This window comes from Girardinichthys multiradiatus, chromosome 19 (genome assembly GCF_021462225.1).
Source record: "Girardinichthys multiradiatus isolate DD_20200921_A chromosome 19, DD_fGirMul_XY1, whole genome shotgun sequence".
In the NCBI taxonomy this organism is placed as follows: domain Eukaryota; kingdom Metazoa; phylum Chordata; class Actinopteri; order Cyprinodontiformes; family Goodeidae; genus Girardinichthys; species Girardinichthys multiradiatus.
Window position 1 is genome coordinate 19478106 of NC_061811.1, and position 26091 is coordinate 19504196.

Below are 26091 nucleotides of genomic sequence, written 5' to 3' on the forward strand. Positions count from 1 at the left end.
CATAACAAAAACACACTGCAGGTACTGACCAGAGTCTGAATTCAAAACAACTTATAGACACTGCAGGAACATGGCAAGGACGTGGGTTGTGAGCGTGAACGAACAGGCAGAACAGTGTGAACAAACAGAGGAACCAGCCGGGAACAAAGAGCACAGACCAACTAATATACAGGGAGACGTGAGAGGAGAACTAAGGGCAGATAATCAAAAAGACACAGAACAGGTGTGGCAAGGAGACAGGGAGACTGAAGGGACAGGTGTAACTGATTAACCAATAAAGAGAAACAAAGACCTAAGCAGAACAATAGTCTAAACCAAAACATAAGAAATCTAGAATAACCAAGAGGTAAATGAAACAGAGGAACTGGAATAAAAGTAAACAATAATGCAAGCTGACCAAACAGGAAGAAGAACTGGAACACTAGAAACTAAACAGAAAGAACTAAGCTAGACAGAACACAGAAAGGGAATAACGACGAGGAGGAAAACAACAAAACACCAGGAGGCGGTAGTGGGAGCAAAACAGACTAATAAACATAATAGAAACATCTAGACAAAATTAAACCATCACAGAAACCATAAGACAAGGTCCAAAATGTCACTCCTTGACAGGTGTAATTAGCACCACTATTTTGGCTTTGTCTTTAGATCCTTTAATTGGGAAAAAGCTAATTACATTTACTGGACATTAACTGGAAAAATCCAGCTTGCTGGAATTCTTTTCCAAAGGAAGGAGTTGGATCTGTGGACTGGGATGGGCATGAAGAGGGCTCATTTAGTGTCTGGTGACCCATTTCTGTGTTGATTTGACCAGGATTTGTGGATTGTTATCCTGCAGAAACCCCCAGTGACGCCTAGTTTTTAATATACTGGCAGAGGCAACCAGATTAAGTGTCCTGGTAAGAGTTGATGATGCCATGCACTTAATAAGATTCATGGGGACCTTGGAAGAGAAACAGGCTCCCTGCATCACAGGTTCTCCACCATACGTTTTCACATATTCATCCTTTTTTACTCCCCTTTGAGGAAAGTTACAAAAAAAATCTATAAAAAAATCTCTCTCATTATTCTGCCATTTAGCAAATAGATATTAATCTGATTACATATTAGACTCTGAGGTAAAGTAGGGTATATGTGTTTTGATAAAATGTACTTAAATATCTGGCTTAAACTGGATGTTTTGGGTTTTTTTTTACATTCTTTCTGGCTATAAAGCATTCTTTAGAAAAAATTGATTCTATATGTTTGAAAATAATCATCTGAGATATTAAATGCAGCTCTCTGAGGGCCTCCAGTGGATGAAGAAAGAGGAACATGGATATCTAAGTATTTCATTCCACTTTCTTTTAACTCTCTAAGAATTAGATTTCCGGTCATTTCCATATCTACATTGTTCAAAAGGATTGTGGTTATATTTTCAGGAAGCTGCATCACAAACATAAAGACACCATGTGGGTGGAAGCAAAGTGCCAACCGCAGAGATGTGTGTTTGTTAAGTGAAAGTACCCACATGTGCCCAAAGTGTGTAAGATATAACACCTGCGTTGACAGCATCGTGCTCTGCAGGATAGGCTGAATTAGGTTCCCATTCCATCCGTCCTTATTTTGGTGATCTTAATGAAAGGTTTTAACATCTTCACACAACCTCAGCCTGAGGCAGAAGAAAAATGGTGCACCACCACACAGAGATGAGGTAACACCATGAGAAAGTCATGACCTGGAACTACCCTTACTTCTGCTTTCTCCGTAATCTCTGCAGTCAGATTGTTAATCGTGTTTTATTTAGAATAACAGTCAAAGGTTATTTACAGCAAAAATTCACACAATTTCTTCTTTCATTTTTATTCCACCATTATCTTTGTAGGTAAGAGCTTTGTCTGATTTATTTATTTTTGTGGATATTCTCTATCTGCTTAATACTTTAAAGCCTGGTGCAAAAATAATTATCAGATTTTTTTTTTTTAAAGTAGAACTAATTATTGAAACAGAAAAGAACATTTGTTTAACATCGCCTGTTTTCACAGTTGTTTATCACAATTGATACATTACAGTCTTTTGCAGTAGTGTAAAAAGATGTGTTTTGGGTACATTAGAAAAACACACTGCATATTTAAGCAGCTTATTACTTTCACCGTATTTTAAGCTAAATTGCAATTATTAGAGAATGTGTAAATATATAGATGTGCAGCATATTTTCTTGATACTGCAAGTTTTTGAAGAAGCTCCTAACTTTGTTAAAGTGGCAGAGGTCCCAAATATATTTCTATTACAAATATGATCCTATCAGGGTCCTACAAATATCAGTAATTATATGTATAGGATAAGGAAGTCATATTTTTAAATGCATTTTTTTAAAAGAGTTTAATAAGCAATAACATAAAAATAATGATGATCTTTTGGAGTCTAGTAAACAGCACATTGTGGCCTTGGATTAGTTGCTGTTTAAAAATCTAGACAATGTCCATTTTCCGGGACATTTCCATATTATTATTATTATTTGTTTTAAATAAAACATTTCTTTTTAAGATGTTTATTCATACACATATATTACAGCATTAGAAATATAGAGAATTAGACAAATCAAATAAATTGACATAATATTTTAGACATAAATGCGTCCTCCTTGTGGCACAAATGCAGGACTGAAATGAGCAAACGCTTCACAAACATGCAGCACTTATATATACTGTACATATTGTCTTGTAGGTAATTTGTTCCCTGGGCTGTTTTGTTTTAAATATTTTATTTTGATTTTCAGCTGCTCTGAGTAAGAATTTGTCAAATGACATATTATCTTGCACTCTAAGACTTTAAACAGGCTTTAACAATATTTGATAAAATCTTAGATTTTACATGTTTTGATTTATTTGTTTTTTACAGATTTTGAAGACTTATCTCTGCTCTAAAGGTTATGAGGTGCAATCATAGTCGTTGTTGTTTGTTGCAGTTTTCTCAGCAGACTAACTTCAGTTATACTACTGTACACTGAAGTTACATTTATCTGCCATGTTGTTGCACATTGATCTGTCAGAATTTACTCCACTCTTTGCACTGTTTGTGCAGACTTATGAGTTACAACCTACAGATTGATAGAGTCAGCATCCTGAATAAATATATCTTTAGTTTCACAACGTGGATGTTGTTCAGATGAGAAACGACAACAAACCTAACGGTCTCTTGTAAAAGTTTGGATGATTATGAGATCCCATAGATGAAAACTTTTTAAAATTTTTCTGAAACAGGAATTCTGTCTGACTGCTCTGAGGATTTATTTTCTTTATCTACAAAAACTCACTGTGGTATGAAACCTGTCTACTACAAGTAACATAACAATTAGTGACATAAACCTTTCAGAACCTCACTTCAAGAAATCCAAACTATCCATTTAAGCTTAACATTGGCGCAATAATCCACAAATCCTTCTTGCATCAGTTCAAGATATTTTAAAAATGTTTATTTTAACAACTACAAGCCATATAGTTAGGTGTATGCTTATGAAACTGTATATTCAAGTACAAGCACAGTAACAAATACAAAAATGAAGAACACTTCATATGATAATAATGCAAAAATTAACATAAGAATTAAAAATGGCTATTCTTAAAATAGGAGAAAAGGTAAAAATATATTTATGTAATGATATTACATTTTTAGTGAATATTTACAGCAAAAAAATATTTTCCAAGATAAACAAAACTAACATCTCTAGGCCTTGTTGTAATATACCTTTGTAAAACAATTAAAAATAGATTAATAATATTTTGCTAAAGAGTGTTGAACAAAAGCAAATCTAGCTGTGGTGCATTTTTACAGGTTTTCAGCAGAAGGTTTTGTCTTTGTCTTTCAGCTAAAACAGTTCAAAACTGTTATTAGGTCAGTAAAAGTGGTATTTACTTGAAGTGGAAGAAAAGAAGATTCAGTGCAATTCATAAGCAGTAAATTTAATAAAACAGAATATGACTGTGCTTTAATCAACAGGATGTGATGAAAAACTGTTTGCATTTCAGTAGGAAACCAAAACCCCAAAACTTCTTTAAGCATATCTGTCTGAATAAATACCTTTTACAAACTGTCTAAGACTATATAACATAGGTCAGCTATATGCTGCTATACAAACAAAACCCAGCCAGCATGTCTAATCGGGCTCCATGTGGGCTATGCTATGGCTGGATGGGTACTAAGTTGCCCCAGAGTCACAATGTGCTTCTTGTATGGGAGCAACCAAAAACAACCCATATCTCTGAAACCAGCTGGGCACCCTTTGTAGGTCTTAGATGGGTCCCAAATTAATATTATGAAAATGAGTTCAATTTGTGGAACCCTTCTAGGGACCATATGGGTCTCACTTTTCAGTTGAAAATTAACTTGCTTCCAGCCCTTAAAGGCAGGTAACATGGGGCATTACATTACCATTGTGGATCCAGTTTACAGCCATTTTCCTACCTATGTGGATGTGAATGTTGGTTGGGATCTATAATCTAATCTGCCTTGTTTGCCTTTCTGTGCTCTGATTAAGACATACTTTTACTGCTCGGGAGGCTGATAATATGAGACAACATTTGTGGGTATGTTCTGGTATTAATATAATTTTTTACCAAACATCTGTATGTTTTATTCTGTCTGAGTTACGTTCAGCACAGTACAAATTATTTTCTTATTTGGAAACTTTTTTTGGTTTGCTTTTAATATTTGGAAGGTGCACATCCAACATTTTTCATTGGGTCAATATGGGTAGGAATGAATGATTGAATGAATAATGGGCCCCAGATGGGATTATGAAGGGATTACTTCATGGCTCCAAGCCAATATGGATTTGATATAAGACAACTGTAGTGGAGGAGTGGGACCCATCAGGATCCTACATGAAATTAGTTTCCTAATATCCAATTGATACCCAATTGAGACCTACATAATAGAGCATAACCGCTTCTGCTAATATGTTTTGTATGTACTCAGCAGAGGTCCCACACAAAAACCTCAGTGTAAGCTCAGGACCACTTAGTTTCCATTCAGCCTGAGCAAAACTCTCATGGGGCTCACATTAACATCTTGGCTGTCTGTTTAAAAATCATGTAGCCTTACAAAAGCAGCTATCTTTTTAGGGTAGCATAAGTTTCAATCAAGTTTTCATTGACACATGTGGAGCTACACTACAATAACAGACTGGACAAATGTTAGGTTACTTGAGGACTGCATGACTGTCAGGCACTGAAGGATGACATGTTGTTCAACCCCTCTGAGGTCCTCAATCCTGAAATGCAAATGTCAAATGTCCTACGTGACGACCGAGCACGTAGGACGTCTGACTTTTTTCCATAGCACCAAAGATCAGACAATATCTGCCAGAAATGGCTCCTGAACTTCACTCCAATAAACGCGTAGAGGATGGGATTGAGGCAGCACTTGAGGTAGGCTATGCTCCTGGAAGTGGCCAGAACTGTGAGTTTGGTCTTTTCTGCCTCACAGTTTCTCTCCTTAAAAAGAGACATCGTGTGGATCAGGAGGGCCACGTTGTAGGGAAGATGGCACAAGATGAAGACTACAACAACTGCCCAAACCACCCGGATGGCCTTGTGCCTCTGGCTACTTTGGGCTCTAAGCAAGGTGCACATGATGCATGAGTAACAGAAAAGCATCACTAACAGAGGCAAAAGGAAACCAACAGCCATCTGCAGGCTTGGCACCATCACCTTCATTAGTTTTGCAGTCATTTCGTCTGTAAAAGAGAGCTCACACATCAGAGTGGAAGTCTGCTCCATGAAATCATATTCATCAAAGAGCTGTGTGTAGATAAGTGTAGGGAGAGTCAAACCCAGTGCAAACACCCAAACTGCTAAGCAGATCAGACGGCTGTATCTGACAGCGAGGGAGCGAGAACCAAAGGAGCGCCTGGCCTGAACAATGGCAATGTATCGATCCCCGCTAACGCAGGCGAGCAGCAGCATGCCGCTGAACAAGTTGATGCTGTAGGCTGAGCGTAGCATCTTACAAGCCACAGAACCCATGGGCCACCCATTCTGCTCATTATGTGCAATAAGAGGCAAAGCCACCACAAAGATCAGGTCAGCCACAGCCACGTTGAACAAATAGACATCTGTCATTGTCTTGGTCCTCTTGTAGAAACCGTAGGTGATCATCACAAGAAGGTTGCCAATCAGGCCAAAGCCGCATATGATGGAGTGGATGTAGGTTTGGGAGAGGATCTCTGCAGGTGTAGGGCTCAGTCTACAGAGCTCATCTGAATCATTTGCTGTCCAGGTTATATAATAGTCAGATGTTGCAATATCCATGTCTTTAATCTGAAGAGAAAAAGACCAATATTTGCATTCAACATGTGAAGGTTTTTGGCTATAAATAGTGGCCTGCAAAATGCATTACAAATTCAACCATTCAATTCAATAATAAGTTTCAAATTTGTAGTTGTAAAAAACGCTGAAAACCATGTATACGTTTTCTTCCACTTAACAATTAGGAATTACTTTGCAATCGGTCCATCACCTAGCATTCCAATGCCTGGCAACCTGATAAAAAATCAAGGAGTGAACACTTTTACTTTATTTGTCATTCTTAATTCTAAATTGCTGAACCAAATATACAATCATATTAATGTATGTTTATTTATTTTTTTTGTATTTAAAAAAATATCCTAATAGGTTTTTTTCAAATGCTTTAACCCTGTATTGAGAAATTATCTTGGTTTCAAAGCAGAATGATAGAGTTCACAAATGCTCCACATAAGGTAAATCTAAAGCTGTAAAATATTTTTGAGGAAGCAATTGCAAGGTGAAAAGAGTTTACATCCCCCTGAAGAAAAGCAGGTTCACTTAAGCAGAGATTAAACTGACAGTGGTTTGACTAAACCTGCATGTACTTGGTAAAATCCTGAACAGTTCTTTTTGTTTTTCATCTGTTTACCAGATAAAAACAACCAACACCCCAGTGCTGTTCTTTCGTTCTCTGTCAGTGACCCAATTTTGGCCCAATAAGACATTCAGCACCTTACACAAAGGTAGGCGGCAGGTCACCACGCTCCACGCTTTGTCTGATCTCAGAGAAAGATAACAATGGTTATCAGATAAGATCTCAGATGTTTTACGGTAAGTTTTTTAGTCAGTGTGATGTGTAGGTAGATCAGTAACATAAAACAAAATCCTGCAGCCCTGCAGATTTTCAGGTCTAAAGTGAAAAACAACTAGGTTTCATGACTGAGGGTGGGCTGGAAATTTTGGAAAAACTGTGAAAGACTCCAATGGATGCCAAAGTGAAAGTTGTTGACTGGGGCATTGCTAAATCTTTTGTTTCATTCTTGTTCTGCTGGAACTTTGGTATGATTTTTTAAATATTTTTTCTATAGTTTATCTGTTTGTCTCAAAATGACAAAATACTTACAATATTTTACATTTCATAGCATTATTTCTAAAATCATGAAAAAGGATGATAGTAAACCATGTTCTGATTTACAAATAAAATAGCAAAAATAACATGAAACCTACTTGGTTATCTCTATTATCAGTATTAATTGGGTATGTTTTATCTATCTTCATTATGTCAGTCCATATATAAAATATTATTTGTCTAGAAACTAAATTTTGGGGCGTTTGAGCTGTAAGTGATAATCACCACAATTAATTACCATAAATAAACTGTTCCATTAAAACACTCTATGTCTAACTAGTCTATGTAATATATGAGTTTTAAATCAAATTATTGAAATAAGTTCAATTAAATCAATATTTTCTATTATATCATTTATTGAGACTGACCTCTGTTTGGTTACATTAAAATCTAACTGTGAACCTCCTTCTCAATTAAGACATTATCAGATATGTGTTAAATTGTGAAACTAAATTATATTGCTAATATGGAAGTCATTGTCTGATTACTGTATTTATCATTATATAAGACGCTCTTTCTTTTCTTGATATCTGCTGCTTTCTAAGCTAAAATAAATAAAATATTTTCTTCTTTTAAAAACTGATAACTATAGTTTTTTACAAACCTGGCAATCTGAGAATAAATTATTATTTAATCTTGATACAAAATTACTCTTGAAATCATCAACTATGGCCTACAGTGGCTCTCAAAAGTATATACACTCTCTCTTAGACTACCAGGTTTTTGTAGTGTAAAATAATTAGACCTTAATACAATAATGAAAAATGTTAGTTTAACATTATCCAGTACAGTTGAACTGTAAAAGAAACTACATTTTGTGTTGCAATAACCCAGCTGATAAGTGTGCCCACCATTTAATTTTATTAAAGCACCTTCTGATTAATTTTCCACTTTCAGCCTCCTTAAGACTGTCAGTATCTCAGATCTTGACTTCTCAACCCAACTTCTCCAAATCCATCAGCTTGTGAGAACATCTTTTCTCAGCATCATATTTCAGGTAATCTCTGTCAAGGTTTGCTGTGGGCCCTGACAAGAACTTTACAAAACTAATTTTCCTTTCATAAACACATTCTTTTGTTGGTTTTGATGTGTGCTGTGATGGTGATAAAATCCCTCCGCTGATGTTGCTTTCTAACAGACACTTCAAGATTCTAGGTCAAAACTGATTGGTATTTTGACCTGATTATGATTCTATCATCTCGACAGAAAACCCTGATCTGTCTGAAGAAAAGTCAACCCAGATCATGATGCTGCCTCTGCTATATTCGCTGTGGGAATAATGGTCTTTTTTTAATGTTCATAAGTTTTGGAATTGTGGTCCATAGTTGTAGTTTGGTCTTACCACAGCATAACACATTCTCCCACGTGGTTTAATTAGATTTTAGCCAAGCCTGTTCTCTCTGGAAGAAATGGCCTCTGTTATGGCGCCTGACTTCTTATTCCAGACGCATATAAACAGTAGCTTTTTTTTTATTGTGTAGAACACAACCAGTACTTGGAAGACATTTTTCAGCATCTTCAGTATTGCCACTGGTTTTAGAGAAACCTCTCTGTCACTGTTATCCCATATTTTCTTAAATTATTGGTGACTGTCTTTGTTGTATGTAAAATTCCTCTGTACAGTGAAAATGTTTTGGTGCTTTATCACCTCTCTTCAAACAATGGATTCAACTAAAGGATACAAATTGGCAAATGTCAGCAAAACTTTAACTAGGACAGTGTAACTTTATTTCTGTATAATAAGATTTTATATGATTGATGTTAAAATTCAGAGAAGAGCATAAAAGCTTTTAAACTGAAATTGAATCAAAAGGTGTTTCAACAAGTCAGCTTCAGGGTGTGCACACTTATGCAACCAGGTTATTACAACTTTTTCATGATTTATGAGAGTTGTTTGAGATTTGTTTGTTTTTAATTTTAAATGAACAATATCTACATTAAAGATGAAAAAGCTCTGAAATTATGTATTATGGTTTTATTTTTGACATCACGAAGAGATGGGTGTGCACACTTTTGAAAGCGACAATAGCCTGGGTTACTGTCGAGGATCTCGATGAATGACATCAAAAACCTTTCGTTGCTGCTCCAATTTACTAAATGAAAACCAGTAAGAGTATTATTGATTCAACCAGCAGGCTACTGCAGACTGAATTGAACACTATCAAACTTATTTTCAGTAGATTTTTTTTTTATTCATGTTTTTGGAAAGAGACTTGATAAGGTGAAACACCTCTAATTTCAGGACTTTCACTTCTCAGTTGAGAAAGGATCACGGCATAAAACAGGTCTGGGAAAACAGAAGACATTTGAGTTTTTTGGTATCTATTGGGTAATCTGAAGAGAGAGGCACATACAGTACATGTGTTTTTAGATTGATAACAGAATTTAATATGTTTGAGTTCTCCAAATTGAGTTATATGACAGAACTTCCAGTTTTGCAAAATGGTTCCAGTTTCATTGTTTTATCTTTTTCCAAAATTTAATTCTTAAGCAAAGTAAAACATAATATTTTTTTACTTTATTCTCATACAAGGGCCTGCAGGTAGAACCTGCAAAAATATTAATTTTGTCAAATATTTTAGAACTGTGGAACGTCACTGAACATTTTCATTAAATCCTTTAAACAGTGGCTTTCGAACAACTACACACAATGCACTCATGCTCTAAAGTAACATATGTAATGAACTAACACGTTTTAACTAAATTTCACTTGTTTTTGTGCTTGTCTTTGTGGATGTGATGTTCTTTATAGTTTATAGTATGTTCTCATAATTGATCAATTGTTTTAATACCAGCTTATTTTTGTCTTTTTTTTGTAAGTCCAGCGGTATGTTTGTCCATGTGTCTGTCATATGCCATTTCTCTTTACCATAAACATGCCATTAAACTACAGATAACAATTAGCCCCTGTGGCTAAATCTGTCATATTTACATAACAGCCTAATGTACTTTTGTTGATTAATATGTACTGTTCCCTATTAAATAAAATAGACAAACAGGTTTACCTAAAAAAGCACTTATCAAATGTTATTCTCAAACTTCAGTTCACTATGCATTCTTTTTCATTTACTACCATAACTACTTTATCATGAGATAAGAAGTCTTACCCAGATTTTTAAAATTAAGAGGTTTTGTTATTTTTTCAGACATACCTTGATCTTCGATGTGGGACGTTGTTGATTCAAAAGAAAGTAAAAAAAATAACACTGCAGGTGCTGAAACAGCTGCAGGTAAAGACAGCTTTCAGTTGACAGGCAACTTTATGTCAAAAATCTTAAAAGCAGCAGAAGCTGAAGCTAAAACCACATTCACTCCACCCCTACTTCTGTCTGACTGAACTGCCTCACCAATCATGCAGCTTTTCTTCTCAAACTCTAGCTGCTGCCCCTAAATGCATCGCTTTTATCTGATGGCTCCAATTACAAAGCAGCATAATGTGTTTTCTTTCAGGGATGCCCCCCGTGCAGCTTGTTTGCTGTACGTTTTCTTTCTTTTTTTGTGTGTGTCCTCTTGTCAATCTCCAGTTTTTTTAAGTTCGCTTAATTTTGCACAGATTAAATCTGTTGTCCTCTCCCTGGTTCAAAGAAGCCTCAAAGGTGAAATGTTTCAGAATTCTTATAGAAAAGTAGATCTGAGATGTGGGTGTGGAAACTGTGGCAAAAGGTTGCTGCCTCCGCTCAGTCTCATTTTCAGTCTTTGAAGGAATTTTCCTACACACGAAAACAGCTTTAGTTTCTCTTCAGACATCAAACCGCCAACTTGATTTGCTCTAGATTCATTTTTGTTTATTAAAGTTAGTTTAATATGTTGGCTTACCAACTCATTAATTTTGTCAACAGATCAACTCATTTATTGTTTTATAGGATCAGTTTGTGTAAGACTTGAGTGCTTGAGGAAAAGCATGACAAATGAATAAAAAGTTATGCTTTTTGAACAGCCCAGGTTTTTCTTTGTGTTTCCTCATCCTGACCAGCAGATAGAGCTGTCATTTTAACTATGCAGCAGGGAAATACGATGAATAACTGTGTTGTGATTATGAATCTGACATTTAATATTAATATTTTAATATTTTATCAAATAATATTTCGGTCTGTTAAGGGTTGTCCTGTGAATACCAGCCCAGTAAGGTGATGGTATTAGGACAAAATAGAAAGGTGTGAGACGAGCTCTGACATTATTGAACAGCATAAACTCTGCACACACATGGAATAAATTCACAGGATTTCTTAAAATATAAAAATGTATTAACAAAAATAAGTCAACTAAAAGTCAAACATATTTCAATCAACAAACTCTTTACTATGCTAAAACAATCCATCTAAACTACCAAGCAGAATTAAAGAATAACGAAGACTAATAGGTTATGTACAATATAAACAAGTGGATTAAAGATGATTGAAAATCATGACCAAAAGAGTGATGCAACATTACCATGCAATGTTTATGTCTGAGAACCAAGGATTATCTTGAAGAATCTGGAAGTGAAGTTAAGTTAGTCTTGGAACCAACTTAGACAATAATCAGCAAATGTTTAGACAACCATTCACAATACAAGATCAGATAAAATATTTTAATAAAATAATGTTTTAAAGAATGATCTGCTGAATAAAACCAACCTTCTGGATGACCATTTCTCAACAGTGTCTAATTAACTGCCTTTAGTTATTGAAATAATATTCGAAGAAATATTATTAAGGGAGTATTTTGGAAAAGAGCCAAATCTTTCTGGAGAAATGGGGCTTAATGGTGTTTACTTAGTTATAACATCTAGTAAATGTTCAGGGACTATTATTCACTAGCTTGAAAACTAACAACCTTTCGGTTAAATACTCTTTAGCAGCAGCATGTGTTCTTACCGGTTAGCAGTTGAGCTAACAAAGAAGCGGATAGCTTAGCACCAGAAACAAACACATACCTTTAAAATTAGAGTTGCCAACCGTCCCTTGAAAAACGGAATCGTCCCATATTTAGAATAAAAAGTTCGCATCCCGTATTGAGCTGAAACAGGACGCACGTAGTCCCGTATTATTAGGTGGATCAAAAATCTTCACTAAAATGTCAATAGAATTAATAAATGATGGGGTGCTTTATATTTAACATTACGGTAAATTCATTACCAGCTCTGTGACCAATGAGCTGACAGAATATTTTGGCTCATCTCATAGGCCAGCTGGTACCGTTGCAAAGGTTAGATACAGGTATTACGTCGATTCGCCATCAGATACGGTTTCCCCAGCGTCTCCTCGCCGCTTATGCGACAAAAAAGGCCCGTGCTTGTTCAGCGCTCGTAACCAGCGCGCCGTGGTTCCGCCGCTCAAATAACGTGTTTCGGCGAAGTTGTCCCACTTTTTTGCAACTGTGCTCTCATCATAGATAGATAGATAGATAGATAGATAGATAGATAGATAGATAGATAGATAGATAGATAATAAGTGGACTGATGTGAGGAACAAATGTTTTACTGAATTAATGAGAAGTGAGCTAATTGTCAGTCTAATTAATGAAATGTCCTGCTCAGAGTTTTACTCGGTAGTCCTGAAAAGCAAACAACTCCTTGCAGCAGAAAGAGCTCAAATGAAATATAAATGGAAAAAATAGGTTGTTTCCACATAATTCAGCACTGCAGTTTTTAGTTCACTAGTTCAATATTTTTTTCACCACAACTGTACAGTCATGGCCTTTAAGGCACAAGTGTTTATGTTTACAACTTTTCTATAGACTTTTTGTTTCCACTAAATGCACTATTACGAAAATGTTTTGCATTATACTGTTAAGCTTTTTCATATTGTTTTAAGTTAAGCAGGATGGAGGTCTTTTCAATAGTGGTTTATTTATTTTAGAAGGATATTTGTTTTTGTCTAGTAATTTTATTTTGCAAAAAGAATAAATTATTTTATAAATTGCTGAATAATTATTTTTCCATGGATATTTGTATCAGTCAAAAACATGCATCGAATTAAACTTGGGTTCGAGTCCAATGTTTCCAAAGTCATTTCACACAAAGAAAAGGGGTGAAAAAAAATCACCAGGCCGGTAGAGGTGCAGACAGTGGGGTTGGACGGCCCTACCAGGAAGTGTCCCTTATTTATTTATCAAGGAGTTGGCAAGCCTATTTAAAATACGGTTAATAAAAGGGTTAAAATGCATAAGCGCGGACGGCGCGTTATGATCAATGTTCTGTTTAAAATCACCCTTCAAGTAAAGTTTGTCTTAACTTTTAAAACACACAAAGAACACAAACCGGCACGTGTGCTGCAGATAGCCTGCTAGCACTAAGGTAGCAGAGTTTCACAAAAACAAAACAAAACTTCATAAATTAAAACATTCAGATCATTTCAATCTAAACCACTTCTATATTATTCTGCCCAAACACTTAACCTCATGAATTGTGGTGAGGAACGTTGTCCAAGCGACGATGATGTTTGAAGAAGGTATCCACAGTGAACAAAGGGTTAACTTCCCGCTAACCTCCTCAGCTTCTCACGATCAGAAGGTGCGTTCGTTCTGTGAACACAAGGGTTAGCTCCGGAGAGCTGGGCCGCTCGTCCTGTCCGCTGCGGTCTCTGCTGTCTTCCTTCCAGGCTGGGAGACCGCGTCTTTGCCGGGGATTCTCTCGAACACCGTTTGCGTCTGCAGGGGCTCGGAGAGACAGTCAAGCAATGCTTGTACCTTATTTACCCCTGTTCATGAATGACAACACCGGATACACAGACAGTATTTCATGCGTACTTAACTTTGCATATGATCGATGATCGTATGACAGCGCGCTTTGTTCCCCTCTTATCCCGATGAACACCGGTGTGGAAGAGGGCGGATGTAGCAACAGCTGTGCTTTTATTCGGGTAGTGGCGTCAAAGGAAGTCCGCAGTTATCCCATTTCCTGGCTGTGCCGGAAGAAGGTTAATGCACTTTATTTTGAAAGTTCCAGAAAAGTCCGTACCGGAGTTTAATGTTGAAATCCATGGCTGTGGGTCCCAACAACTGATAAAGGGTTATTAGGGTACTCCTCTAACTTCTCACTGTAGCATCATCTCATCTTTCTCCTCCTCCCTCCATACATACATATTGCTATACCTTTTTTCATATATATTTTCTTGACCTAACTTTTTTTTATATATATATATATATTTGCAGTACTAGAGGTCTTTAGTTTTCGATAGTAAGTAGACAGGAAAGGGGGAGAGAGACATTCGGCAAAGGTCGCCAGGTCCGAGACTCGAACCCGGGACAGCCGCGCTGCGCTCATTCAACCATGTATTCAGGGATGTATTGTCCTTTAAAATGCCACTTTTTCTTAAAGAAGAAACACAAGTAAACACAAGTGGATATGATTACAGCTAACTGTATAACTGTGGTCAATTTTATCACAAATGTGATACACATATAAAAAACATATGCTATTGGTGAGCCTACTGATTGTAATAATGATATAATTGTTTTGTCATTGTAATCAATGTAATAGAGGTTTCATGTATTACATTGAAAATATTTTAAAACCAAATGCCTCACAAAAGAATGTAAATTGCTGGCAAAAAAAAATCTGTTTTCCACCAAATGTATGAATTCTGATGTTACTTCCATGGTTGCAGGTGTTTAAAGTTGGGTGTGGAGAAACTTGACTGGCCTGCAGAGATTCTTGACCTCAACCCTCTAGAACACCTTTGGGATGAATTAGAGCAGAATTTGTTTTATCCAACTATGAACACACTCTTAAAACTTGAGGAAGATGGTTACAGAATAGTTAATATAAAAAATATAAATAGTATATTCAATTCAATTCAGTTTTATTTATATAGCGCCAATTCACCACACATGATGTCTCAAGGCATTTCACAACAGTCAAGTACATATATTCCGATTAATCCTAACCATTGAACAGTTCAGTCAGGGTTAGTTATTTATTCAAATTGGATTAAAAGTTTTTCTATCTAAGGAAATCTAAGCAGATTTCATCCAGTCAGTGACTTGCAGCATTCACTCCTCCTGGATGAGCATGTAGAGACAGTGGACTGTCACTGGCATTGACTTTGCAGCAATCCCTCATACTGAGCATGCATGTAGCGACAGTGGAGAGGAAAAACTCCCTTTTAACACGAAGAAACCTCCAGCAGAGGCTGGGGGTTTGAGAGAACAGAGCAGAGACACAAAAAGAACACAGAAGCAGTGATCCAGGAGTACTTTCTATGGGAAGGAAAAGTAAATGTTAATGGATGTAGCTCCTTTAGTCGTTTCATCTAGAAAGAAAGAACAGATAAACTCTGAGCCAGTTTTCAAGGTTAGAGTCTGAAAGAGAGCACATATAATTAGTTACAGTAAAAGCTCACTCAATTGCTATATCTAGGAGAGAGAAAGGGTTAAACACACAGGGCCAAGTGGATCATTAATAGAGGGTGAGCGTTAAGTTGCCGGCAGCAGAAGCTCGGAAGACTCTCCTCTCCAGAAAGGAGCCACAGGCAGACACAGAGCCAGGCCAGGTGTAGCTTCCAGGAAGAGAAAAGAGAGAACAAAGTTAAAAGCTGAAATAACAGCAAATAATGCAAAATTGGAGAGTAGTGTGAGAATGTACCAAAGAGGGTGATGATGTGCCAGTTCACATCATCATAAGAAATTGATTTAGTCTGTCTTCAGTACAGGGGCTAGGACCAGTTCTACAGTGGCGCTGGCCCCTGTCTAGAATCACCCATGCTGACAGTATATTGAGTACATATTCTGTCAAGTGCATTTACACGTTTCTATAAACAATAATCATAAAAATTATAACAAAACAGAAATAAACGCTTAAAATATATAACTCTTTGTGAAATAACTTTATGCAATGGATGAGTTAAACTTTTCGAATCAAATTAGTAATACAGATAAACTTTTCGAATTAACTTTTCATTGATATTCTGAATTACTGAGAAACGTCTGTAGGATTTACAGAGCCGCTTCTTATTACCAAAAAGAATCCAATGCGCTCCCTTCAGGTAAAGAAAAGTCTTCAGGTAAACTAAAAAGTGGAACTGAAGAGTGCGCTCAATCCTGAAGGTTATAAACAAATATCAGGATAAATAAGGTCTAAAAGTGTTTGTGTTAAAGCCAGAAATGGTGGCGCATCTTTTAAATTTTCCTCGCTGCGCTTTTTCACCTGCTGGCGCGCGCCACCGGCTTTGTGGGCAGGTCCGGGCGCTCGCGCCAACCCGTTCTGCAGGTTATCCCAGTGAGTCAGTCCCACGGGACGCTTTATGATACACAGCGCTTCTCGTGTTTTCATCTCCGTACTCTCAGACCCTGATAGCACCATGAATAGAACCGGCACGCTGAAGGGCTTGTTCAAACAAAAATCCGCCGAGAGGGAGAAGGAGAAGAAGGAGCTGAAGCGCGCCGCGACCATCCACCGGGATGATCCGAGCTCCGTGCAAAGAGACCCGGGCCCCCTCAGCCCCGGAGACGGAAGGACGCTCCCCGAAGATGGGTTACTCAGTTCCCCGAAAGAAAAGAAGTCAAAGCGGTCCTTCTTCTCCTTAAGGATTAAGAAGAAGAAGCGAAATAATGATGAAGAAGGAGAGGGGTTCGAGGAACTGGACAGCTTCAGCAGCCGCCTGTAAGCTAAAAACAGTTTACCACCTTATGATGAAACAAATTTTCAGTTAGGATTTCTTTGTTTTTCTAACTGAAATAGGGTTCTGGCACTGAAATGATAAAATCAATAATTATTTAACCAATAGGAATACTACAGCTTACAATAAAACTAAACTTTATTTTTTTTTTTTTACAATGCTTAGAATTCATATTCATATTTAATTTATTATAAAAATATACTCAAAGTCAGAAAATTATGGAGAATAGTATTATGATTTCATAAGATTATTATTTTTTTAATCATAACTCTTAAAATAGAGCCATTTTAGCAGTCCAGTAATTATTATTTTATTAAATATGGATTTTTAATAGTGTTCTGGATAACCGAGTGATAATCAGGTCTGTATCTGCTGTTGGTAGTTTGTGGGCTTGAAGCTGTTTGTTGCTCTACGTATAACTTTAAACCACCACCAGCGCAAATGACCTCATCATCTTCACTAATGTTCTACATGTAAATGATTTAAAAAAGAAGCTGTATAAAACAGTGGAAAGTCCCTCAGTGGGCCCTGGTAGTCCATTCAGCCCTGTTGGATGGCGTTTCAAACAGTGTAGGAAGTGCTGCAAGCATCTCACTTATGGAGGTAAATTTGTCTCAATATTGTTCAATAAAACAAAAAACTAATCTCAATCAAAAAAATAAATTGTGGTGAAAACTTTTGGAATATTCATTAAAAAAAACTAATCTCAATCAAAAAATATTAAGTTGTGATCAAAACTTTCAGAGTTGTAACAATTGTTTTCTTTTTATGGAATATTTTATTTTGGGGAGAAAAAAAAATTGCTTGAAAAAACTTTTTTTGATTAATGATGACTAATGATGACTAATTTTTCCTCACGAAGAGAAAAAAGTTATTTGCAAAACATAAACTTTTATTTGTGCAGGTCAAAAATCTTTGGTTACGAGTCTCGCTTTTTTGGTTTTGACGCTCTCTGTTTTTGGTTAAACTCAAAGAATTTTGAGTTCTGGAAACATGAACATCCTGGGCGGGGCCTAAAGACGAACGCTGTAAGACATTTCCCTATTGGTTAGCGCTGACTAAAGCAGCAGACTCTGATCCCCCGCATCTCTGAACTTCTGCTCGAACTGCAGAGCTTGCAGCGTCACTTCAGTGAGGAGACATCAACTGTACAGAAGAAAACTGCGGTCAAGTGAGCCGACAGTCAGAAATACGCGGTCACGCCAGCCGACACCAGCTCTCTCTTAAAGACTAGCGTCGCGCATACAAGGCGCATTACGGTAATGGAGCAGAAAAGACGCCGATACTGGCAACAGTTGAGAGGAAAACAGAAAAGTAACCTATAGAACATTTATATTAATTACATTTTTACAACATTTATGTTTTATGTAAAAGAATACATATTTTATATTTTACTGTACAGTTTTGGAGAAATACACAACTCAATGTACCTCAAAATGCTCAACCATTATATACATTTGTCCCACTTTCAGGAATTTATTTCTCCAAAACCATGAGAGGCGACAACACAATCTCTTAAGATTATATTAGAGGGTTATCTATACTATCTTTAAGAGAGAGCTAGTGTCGGCTGGCGTGACCGCGTATTTCTGACTGTCGGCTCACTTGACCGCAGTTTTCGTCTGTACAGTTGATGTTCCCTCACTGAAGCGACGCTGCAAGCCCTGCAGTTCGAGCGGAAGCTCAGAGGTGGGGGGGATCAGTCTGCGGCTTTAGTCAGCGCTAACCAATAGGGAAACGTCTTACATCGTTCGTCTTTAGGCTCCGCCCAGGATGTTCATGTTCCCAGAACTCAAAATTCTTTGAGTTCAACCAAAAACAGAGAGCTTCAAAACCAAAAAAGCGAGAGTCGTAACCAAAGATTTTTGACATGCGCAAATAAAAGTTTGTTTTGCAAATAACTTTTTTCTCTTTTTTCTCTAAAATGAGTCATTTTAATCAAAAAAAGTTTTATCAAACAATTTTCTTTCTCCCCAAAATAAAATATTCCATAAAAAAAAAATCGTTACAACTCTAAAAGTTTTGACCACAATTTATTTTTTTGATTGAGATTAGTTTTTTTTTTTTGATTGAGATTAGTTTTTTGTTTTATTGAATAATATTGAGACACATTTACCTCCATACTCACTGAGTGTCTGTTTCCCCCCTGGCAGTTTGTGAAATCTAAATGCTTTGGCTTGGTGTTGAACTAGTTTGGTCACGCATCTTGTTTAGTCATCATATTTTAAAAAGGTTAAGAGTGGTGGAGGTGCATGAAGGAACACGTGGATGCCGTGTCGTTTTTGTTCTGCATTCAGATATAAGGTTTTTTTTTTTAGTTTAACACTTAAGGTTGTCCCATATTTTCTCTCTTTAGAACTTGATCATGAATTGATATTGACTTTGCCCCAGGAATAAGTCTGCAAGCTTGCAGTTGATGGCATGAAGGGTTTAGATGACCTGCAGCTTTGAATTGTATTTGGGCTCAAACTGTTCAGTAGTTTGTAGATGATTTTAAAATAATAAATTTTTCAAACAAGCATTAATTGAAGGACTGGAATGATATGGTCAAGTTCCCTGGTATTGGTCAGGGCTCTGGAAGTAGCAATTTGGATGAGGTGATACTGCCATATTGTTGTATTTTTAGAGAAACCGGTAAATACACTATTGTAATCTAGTCTGGCCAAATGAAAATAAAATAAGATGAAGTTCATTATTCTGTCTATGTTTTAACAATTGGAGTTAGACTGATTCAGTCAGTTTAGATCACATCATGAGCGATTTCTGTCACTGCATCATCGCTACTCTACTTTCTATCTCCGAATTTGACAATATCTATCTATCTATCTATCTATCTATCTATCTATCTATCTATCTATCTATCTATCTATCTATCTATCTATCTATCTATCTATCTATCTATCTATCTATCTATCTATCTATCTATCTATCTATCTATCTATCTATCTATCTATCTATCTATCTATCTATCTATCTATCTATCTATCTATCTATCTATCTATCTATCTATCTCCCACTGACTCTGCCCCTGCCCTCCACCATTCCTAGGTTCCTTGCATGCTCTCTGTTTTTTTAACCTCATTGACTCCAGTTAAGTGTTGATCTCTAACCTTTTGGCTCCAAAAGCAATGACTTCTGTTCTTTCTGTGTTCATGTGTTGACACAGAAATATATAGTGGTTTGTCATTAGCATACTTATGCTAATAGATGTTGTGGTGCTCCATGATTGGAGCTAGAGGGAGCTTATAGTTACTAAATAAAAGACGCCCAAGAAGGCAGCCTTGAGGAACCCCATATGCAATTCTATTTTGCTCAGATTTGTATGCCAAATCAGATCTGAACCAGTCTAGTACAAAACCAGACAGTCCCACCCACTTTTCTGGTCTGTTATGAACAACTTTTTAAGCTGTAGCACCAAGATCCAGCAATACTAAAGCAGACCTTTCAGATGCGTCATCATCATTAAAACCTGAATCTCGGTTCTGTGGTGGGGTTAAAAACCTGACTGAAAAGCATTTAAGAAGTTGTTGTTTTTTTTCTTTAAAAAGGAGTAAATTATATCGATAAACTGTATTTTTTGTGGTTTTTGTTATTTTTACAAACTTGTGGTTTAGTCTACTACCATTTTAACTTACTCCTAAAGATCATTTTATAAATTGCATTCTTTTATTCGTTGTGTGAAATAGCAATTTGGTTTGCAGCATTATCTGCGTTGTTTACTTTACTCTTTGTTCTTTACATCAGCAAAGATAAGTAGAGCTTCACCAATTTACTGATCTGAGATCAGGATCTGCCAATATTCATTGGATCTGCTCTGATCAGTGTGGCAGATCAGATGCTAAAGAATCAGATTTTATTTTCGTTTTCATTAAATACATCAAAACCAAGCAATCCCACCATTCATCAATTTCACATTTCAGATTGCTCATACATGACAGCTAAACTTGTAGTATGAGTTCTTGATAAGCTTTCATAGGACTTTAATTCAGTGCACAAAACATTTTTTGCCTTATGTAGATTGTGAACAGCTCAACCAGCAGATTTCCTTTTGTTATCAGTTGAGAAAGTTATGTGGTTGTCATGGTTGCTTTGTTTTTTTCTTGCACGGACAATTAAATTAGAAGCTTTACCATTTTTGGTATCAGCATAAAAACAAATACCATCGACCAATTGTTAAACTAAGGAGTGATCAGGATCCAGGAATATCAGTTTTGGCAGAGGTGTACAGTCTTGAATTGCTCTTGTTGTCATGTTCAACTAAGTCGACACAAGCATCAACTACAGATCATAGGAAAGAAAGAAAACTTGCTGTGCAGGATGGGACACATTTCCCTATTTAGTCCAGTTATATTTGAGTCAGGCATGTTGCAAATGTGTCAAATGATCTTGGTAAATTTGACCAACGCAGGAGACAGAAGTGATAGAGACAACAACACATGCAAACAGGTCATACTTAGCCATGGTATTCTCACATGTCCACTACAAAAGGAAAACAAACTATTGAGTCAAAGGATTGTTTATTTTGGGTTGTAAGAGCACAGCAGGAAATGTTTTTGATAAGCTATCTTCGTGGATTTATGGTTAATTGGTTCCAAATTCACCTTAATCCAATGTTACAAACTGTTTAGAGGTGCAATTTTGAGTTGTTAATGACCTAAACAGTATTTTTCACATAATTGTATATAATTGGAAACCTTAATTCAGCAGTAAATTACTACTTGCAATGTGGAGATAAACGTAAAAGAGGACTGTACCAGAAAACGGTCTCTCTTGTTCTGTGTGAGTCATATTTTCTTCTTCATTGGGTTTTGCATTGTGGCAGTAGGTCCGGCCACACATTAATTTTAGTCATGCAAGATCAAGGGTGCAGATGAGAGGGGTGAGGTCTTAACCCCTCAACTGACAGTAGTCACTAGCTGAACTATAGAAATACACATATAGATACATTGGTTGGCACCCCTGGGAAAAAAAAGATGTGTATGTTATTGCTGGAGCAGAATACCGCACTGATATTTTTACACATTATTACTAGGGGTGCCAATAAATTTGCTGGCCTCTGTGGCCTTTTCACAAATTTGTCAACCATTTACTTTCTTTTCATAAATGTCAATCATCACAGCAGACATTTTGCAGAGTTGCGTAGATTTGATCTTTTAAGGTTAAAGATGCAACTTAATACCAGAAAAAAGTCCCACTTTGCATGCAAATAATACATTTAGCCAGTTGGATGGAGTCTCACTATGACAGAAACACAGACGGCATTGTAAGCGTCATAATGACAGACCTGAAAGAGAAAGGAGAGAACATTTTTATAAATTATAACTGATGTCATCACAATAGTGAACAATAATATCATGTTCACATGACTTTTTAATATCATGTAACTCTAATCCTTCAGATTTTGTTTTTTGCTCTTCAGCCAATACCTACTCCACAAGAACCAAAAAAACAGGTTCTTTTTCATACTTGTCAAGAACTCAAGTGCAGAGCTCCTGGGAAGTCCACATTGGTCCCTCCTAGTGGAGCCTTTGTGCAAAATAAATGTAAAAAAAAAAAAAAGTTCTACAGATGATGTTTTAAGAAGAAACTTCAAGAACTTCAAAACCTGGTCTTCAAGAACATAATGTTATTTTGTTCCTGTAGCCCTGGATAAGAGAACACATTTCTATGCTCTTGCAGAGTATAAATTTGGCCTTTAGTTTTTCAAATCAAAAACTGAATTTGGTAAATATGCATCGAACACGAAGAGACCCTAGATGAATATGGCACAAGAACTATGGCTGCATTTTGAAATCAGATATTGAAATATTACAATTAACACACTCTTTAGTCTTTCTTTTTCATCATCGCAATGTCTGCACTCCTCTCCATGAGCTTCTTGATCTTGATTGCTATAATCTAGAACATGTAGGGAGGTGAAACGCTGTTCAACTGACCAAATACACTATTAGAAAGCAGAGTTTTTGTGCATGGCCTCTTAAGTAGTATAGCCAACCATATAGGTAGTCTTTTGCATTTGTGATATTGCATAAATTGAACTAGAATGCAAATCAGTAAAAAAATTTGACATCACTGTTAGTTTCATTCAGCTGTTATATAAGTGAATAGACAATGTGACGGTTATGCAAAATGAAGAGCTTAAGGGCCAAGATGGAATGGAAACTCTCTAGACAGTTGAGCCCAAAATTACTCATGCCGCTGGCAGATTTACATTTACAATTATTGTAATTTCATCAAGATTTGTGTCTGATAGAAAAAGGGGCTAATTTAGATTTTATTAAAAATTTCCAAAAATTATTTAAACCCTTCTCAATAATCATTAGGAACATATTTAGTAATATAACAACAATCAAAGCCTTCCTCTAATAGCTGACCAGCGTTTTGTATGTTTCCACTGCTAATTCGAAGTTTTATCTTTGGCGATGAGCTCCAAGTCTTTGAGGTTGGAAGTCCTCTTTGCCATCACCCTAATCTTAAGCTCCCTTCACATTTTCTGTATCAGATTCAAGTCGGGACCCTGGCCAGGCCGCACAAACATTAATTTTACTTCCCAATCAGAAGCAACATTTTAGTTGAATAAACAGATATCTTTGAACTCAAATCTGCCAGAGGCATGAATACATTTGGGGGGGTCAGTAAAAACCTAAAGGTTAGAACTTGTAAATGACTGTGGGGTTACTCTGTTATGTCACCATGCTTTTCAGTCTGCAGAAAATGTGCTAACTCCTGCAGACATACTTGTGTGAGGTAAGGCATGGGAATAGTACAATCTGTTCAAACTGGGTCAGTGTTTGTGTAGCGATGCAGGAGCTGAATATTGAAAATGTCCTGAGGAATGTTTTCAGTAAGAAAGCTTGCACAGTATTCCAAAATGAGCTTAACCAGCAGATCAGATAAGGCAATCATTGTCTTCAGTTATGTTGTTGGTTTTGTATAGATGAGAGTGTGGAGGTCTGATGTTTGTGTGAAGCTGAGCCTTTTCTGCAAACATCTTCTATGGTCTCACTTTATATATCAATCAATAAATAATATTCCTTTTGTGCTGCTCATCCCTGTTAAAAATGGTGACTCATAGGCATACGTGATACTGCAAGACTAAGCGCCATGGAGATAATCTTGTTAATTGTTTAATTTGATAGATTAAATCTGCTCTTTCTGACAGTTTTGGTCACACAAGGAAGATTTTATGGAAGATAAAGTGTAATCTTCCCTTATTAACTTTGGTTCTGTAAAGTTAGTTTAATCCATAAATTCAAATAAGTAACACATTTGCTTTGGGGAAATTTCCTTCTATATTGTTTAATGCGGTGATGAATCACTAATTTGTTATTAAGAACTGACAACCTACAAATGTTCTCAGGTGGATAAACTTGTCCAGTGAGCTTCCTGATTGTCATAATAATAGAGACTTTCCCTCAGTGGAAGACAGGACTGTGTGAACAGTCGCTCTGTTAGCTCAAATTAGATGTCTCTGTTGACACAATAGTACTGTTACACAATAACTGACTGACCTTTAGACAACCATTCACAATGCAAGATCAGATAAAATATTATCTTAATAAACTCATAAAATAATATTTTAAAGAATGATTTGCTCAATAAAACCAACCTTCTGGATGACCAATTCTCAACGGTGTTTAATTAGCTGCCTTTATTTATTAAAATATTTTTAAGGAAATAGGAAAATAATATTTAAGGAAACATTTAGTTGAATAAGAACCTAATCTTTCTGGAGAAATTGGGCTTAATGGTGTTTTCTTAGTTATCAAGTTTAATAAAATAATATTTAGGAAATAGTATTTCCTACATTGAAAACTAACAACCTTTTTTGGGTAAATGATCTTTAGAAGGCAAGCACGTGTTCTTGTAGCTTATCATCAGAATCAAAGACATACCTTTAAAATACCATTAATAAAAGGGTTAAAATGCATAAGTGTGGACAGCGCGTTATGGCCGATCTTGTGTTTAAAATCCTTTAAATAAAGTTTGTCTCAACTTAAAAAAAAAAAAAAAAACACAACACACAAACTGAGCACATGTGCTGAGCAGATAATCTGCGAGCACTAAGATGGCCGAGTTTTCAACATAAACAAAACCAAACGTCATAAAACGAAAAATGTTTAGATTATTTGATTCTAAACTACTTCTCTCTGCCCAAAACACAACCTCTTACGTGAACCGTGCTGAGGAAAAGTTGTCTGGGGTGACGAAGTTGAAGGAAGCATCCACAGTGAACAAAGGGTTAACTTGCAGCTAACCTCTGTAGCTGTGGGGTGGGGCGGCTCGTTCTTTCAGCCGCCCAAACTGCACGTTACAGCTGTAACCACAGTAATGGTTACAGCAGTAATTGTCCTTCCTTCAGACCGGGAAAACTGCTCCACTCGGCGTCGCAGAGACAGGGTGTCTGCTGGGAACTCTCTGGAACACAGTTTGCTTCTGTAGACCTCAGAGAGAAAAGACAAGCAACGCTTGTATCTTAATTACCCCGTTCATGAATGAATACCGGATACACAAACAGCAATTCATTCCTACTTAACTTAGTGCATATGATCGCGTGATTGTATGACACTCTTGGATCCAGTTTGAAGAGTTATGTCTGTTTGCCAGCAAAAAGACATTAGCGCGCTGTGTCCCTCCGTCCAGTTCCTCTGGGGACCTGCGCGGAAGAGGTGAGTTTGTTGCAAAAGCAGGGTTTTTATTCAAACAGTGACATCACGGGAAGTCCGCTGTTATTCCCTGTTCCTGGCTGTGCTGGAAGTAGGTTAATGCCATTTATTTTGAAAGTTCCAGAAAAGTTCATACTGGCCTTTAATTTTGTCCCCATGGCTGGGGTCCCAACATCAACCACACTTCAGATCACTGTTTCAATGCCATCGCAGTAGAAAGAGTTTTACAGATCAGCATTTGATCTGCCCAAACTGATGCATATAAATATTTTCTGTTAAAACATCTCTCTCATCTTTTTTTCCTTTTTGTTCTCGTGTGAAGTACAGTTACCCAACAAATGAGCCAACACAGTGCTGCTGAGTGGCAAAAAACAAATCTGCAGATACCAGAACCATAAAACCAGACAGGAGAGCTGGATTTAAAAGGCTCA

General features: G+C 36.6%; 2 protein-coding genes across 3 annotated transcripts in view; one reads left to right on the forward strand and one right to left on the reverse strand.

Moving 5' to 3' along the window:
• Positions 1–3432: 3432 nt before the first annotated feature.
• ccr6b (chemokine (C-C motif) receptor 6b) lies at positions 3433–10775 on the reverse strand. The gene is made up of 2 exons (XM_047345832.1): positions 10548–10775; positions 3433–6299 (listed from the first exon to the last, which is right to left on the reverse strand). Exon 2 carries the CDS (start codon positions 6288–6290, stop codon positions 5202–5204), a length of 1089 nt encoding a protein of 362 aa, XP_047201788.1. The 5' UTR covers positions 6291–6299; positions 10548–10775; the 3' UTR covers positions 3433–5201.
• Positions 10776–16661: 5886 nt separating this feature from the next.
• The window catches only part of crybg1a (crystallin beta-gamma domain containing 1a), a 59334-nt gene continuing 49904 nt past the window's right edge, over positions 16662–26091 (forward strand). For both annotated transcript variants that reach the window (XM_047346014.1, XM_047346015.1), the window contains exon 1: positions 16662–16978. In XM_047346014.1, coding sequence (XP_047201970.1) covers positions 16677–16978 — 302 coding nt within the window. In that variant the 5' untranslated portion in view covers positions 16662–16676. The remainder of the gene's footprint in view (positions 16979–26091) is intronic.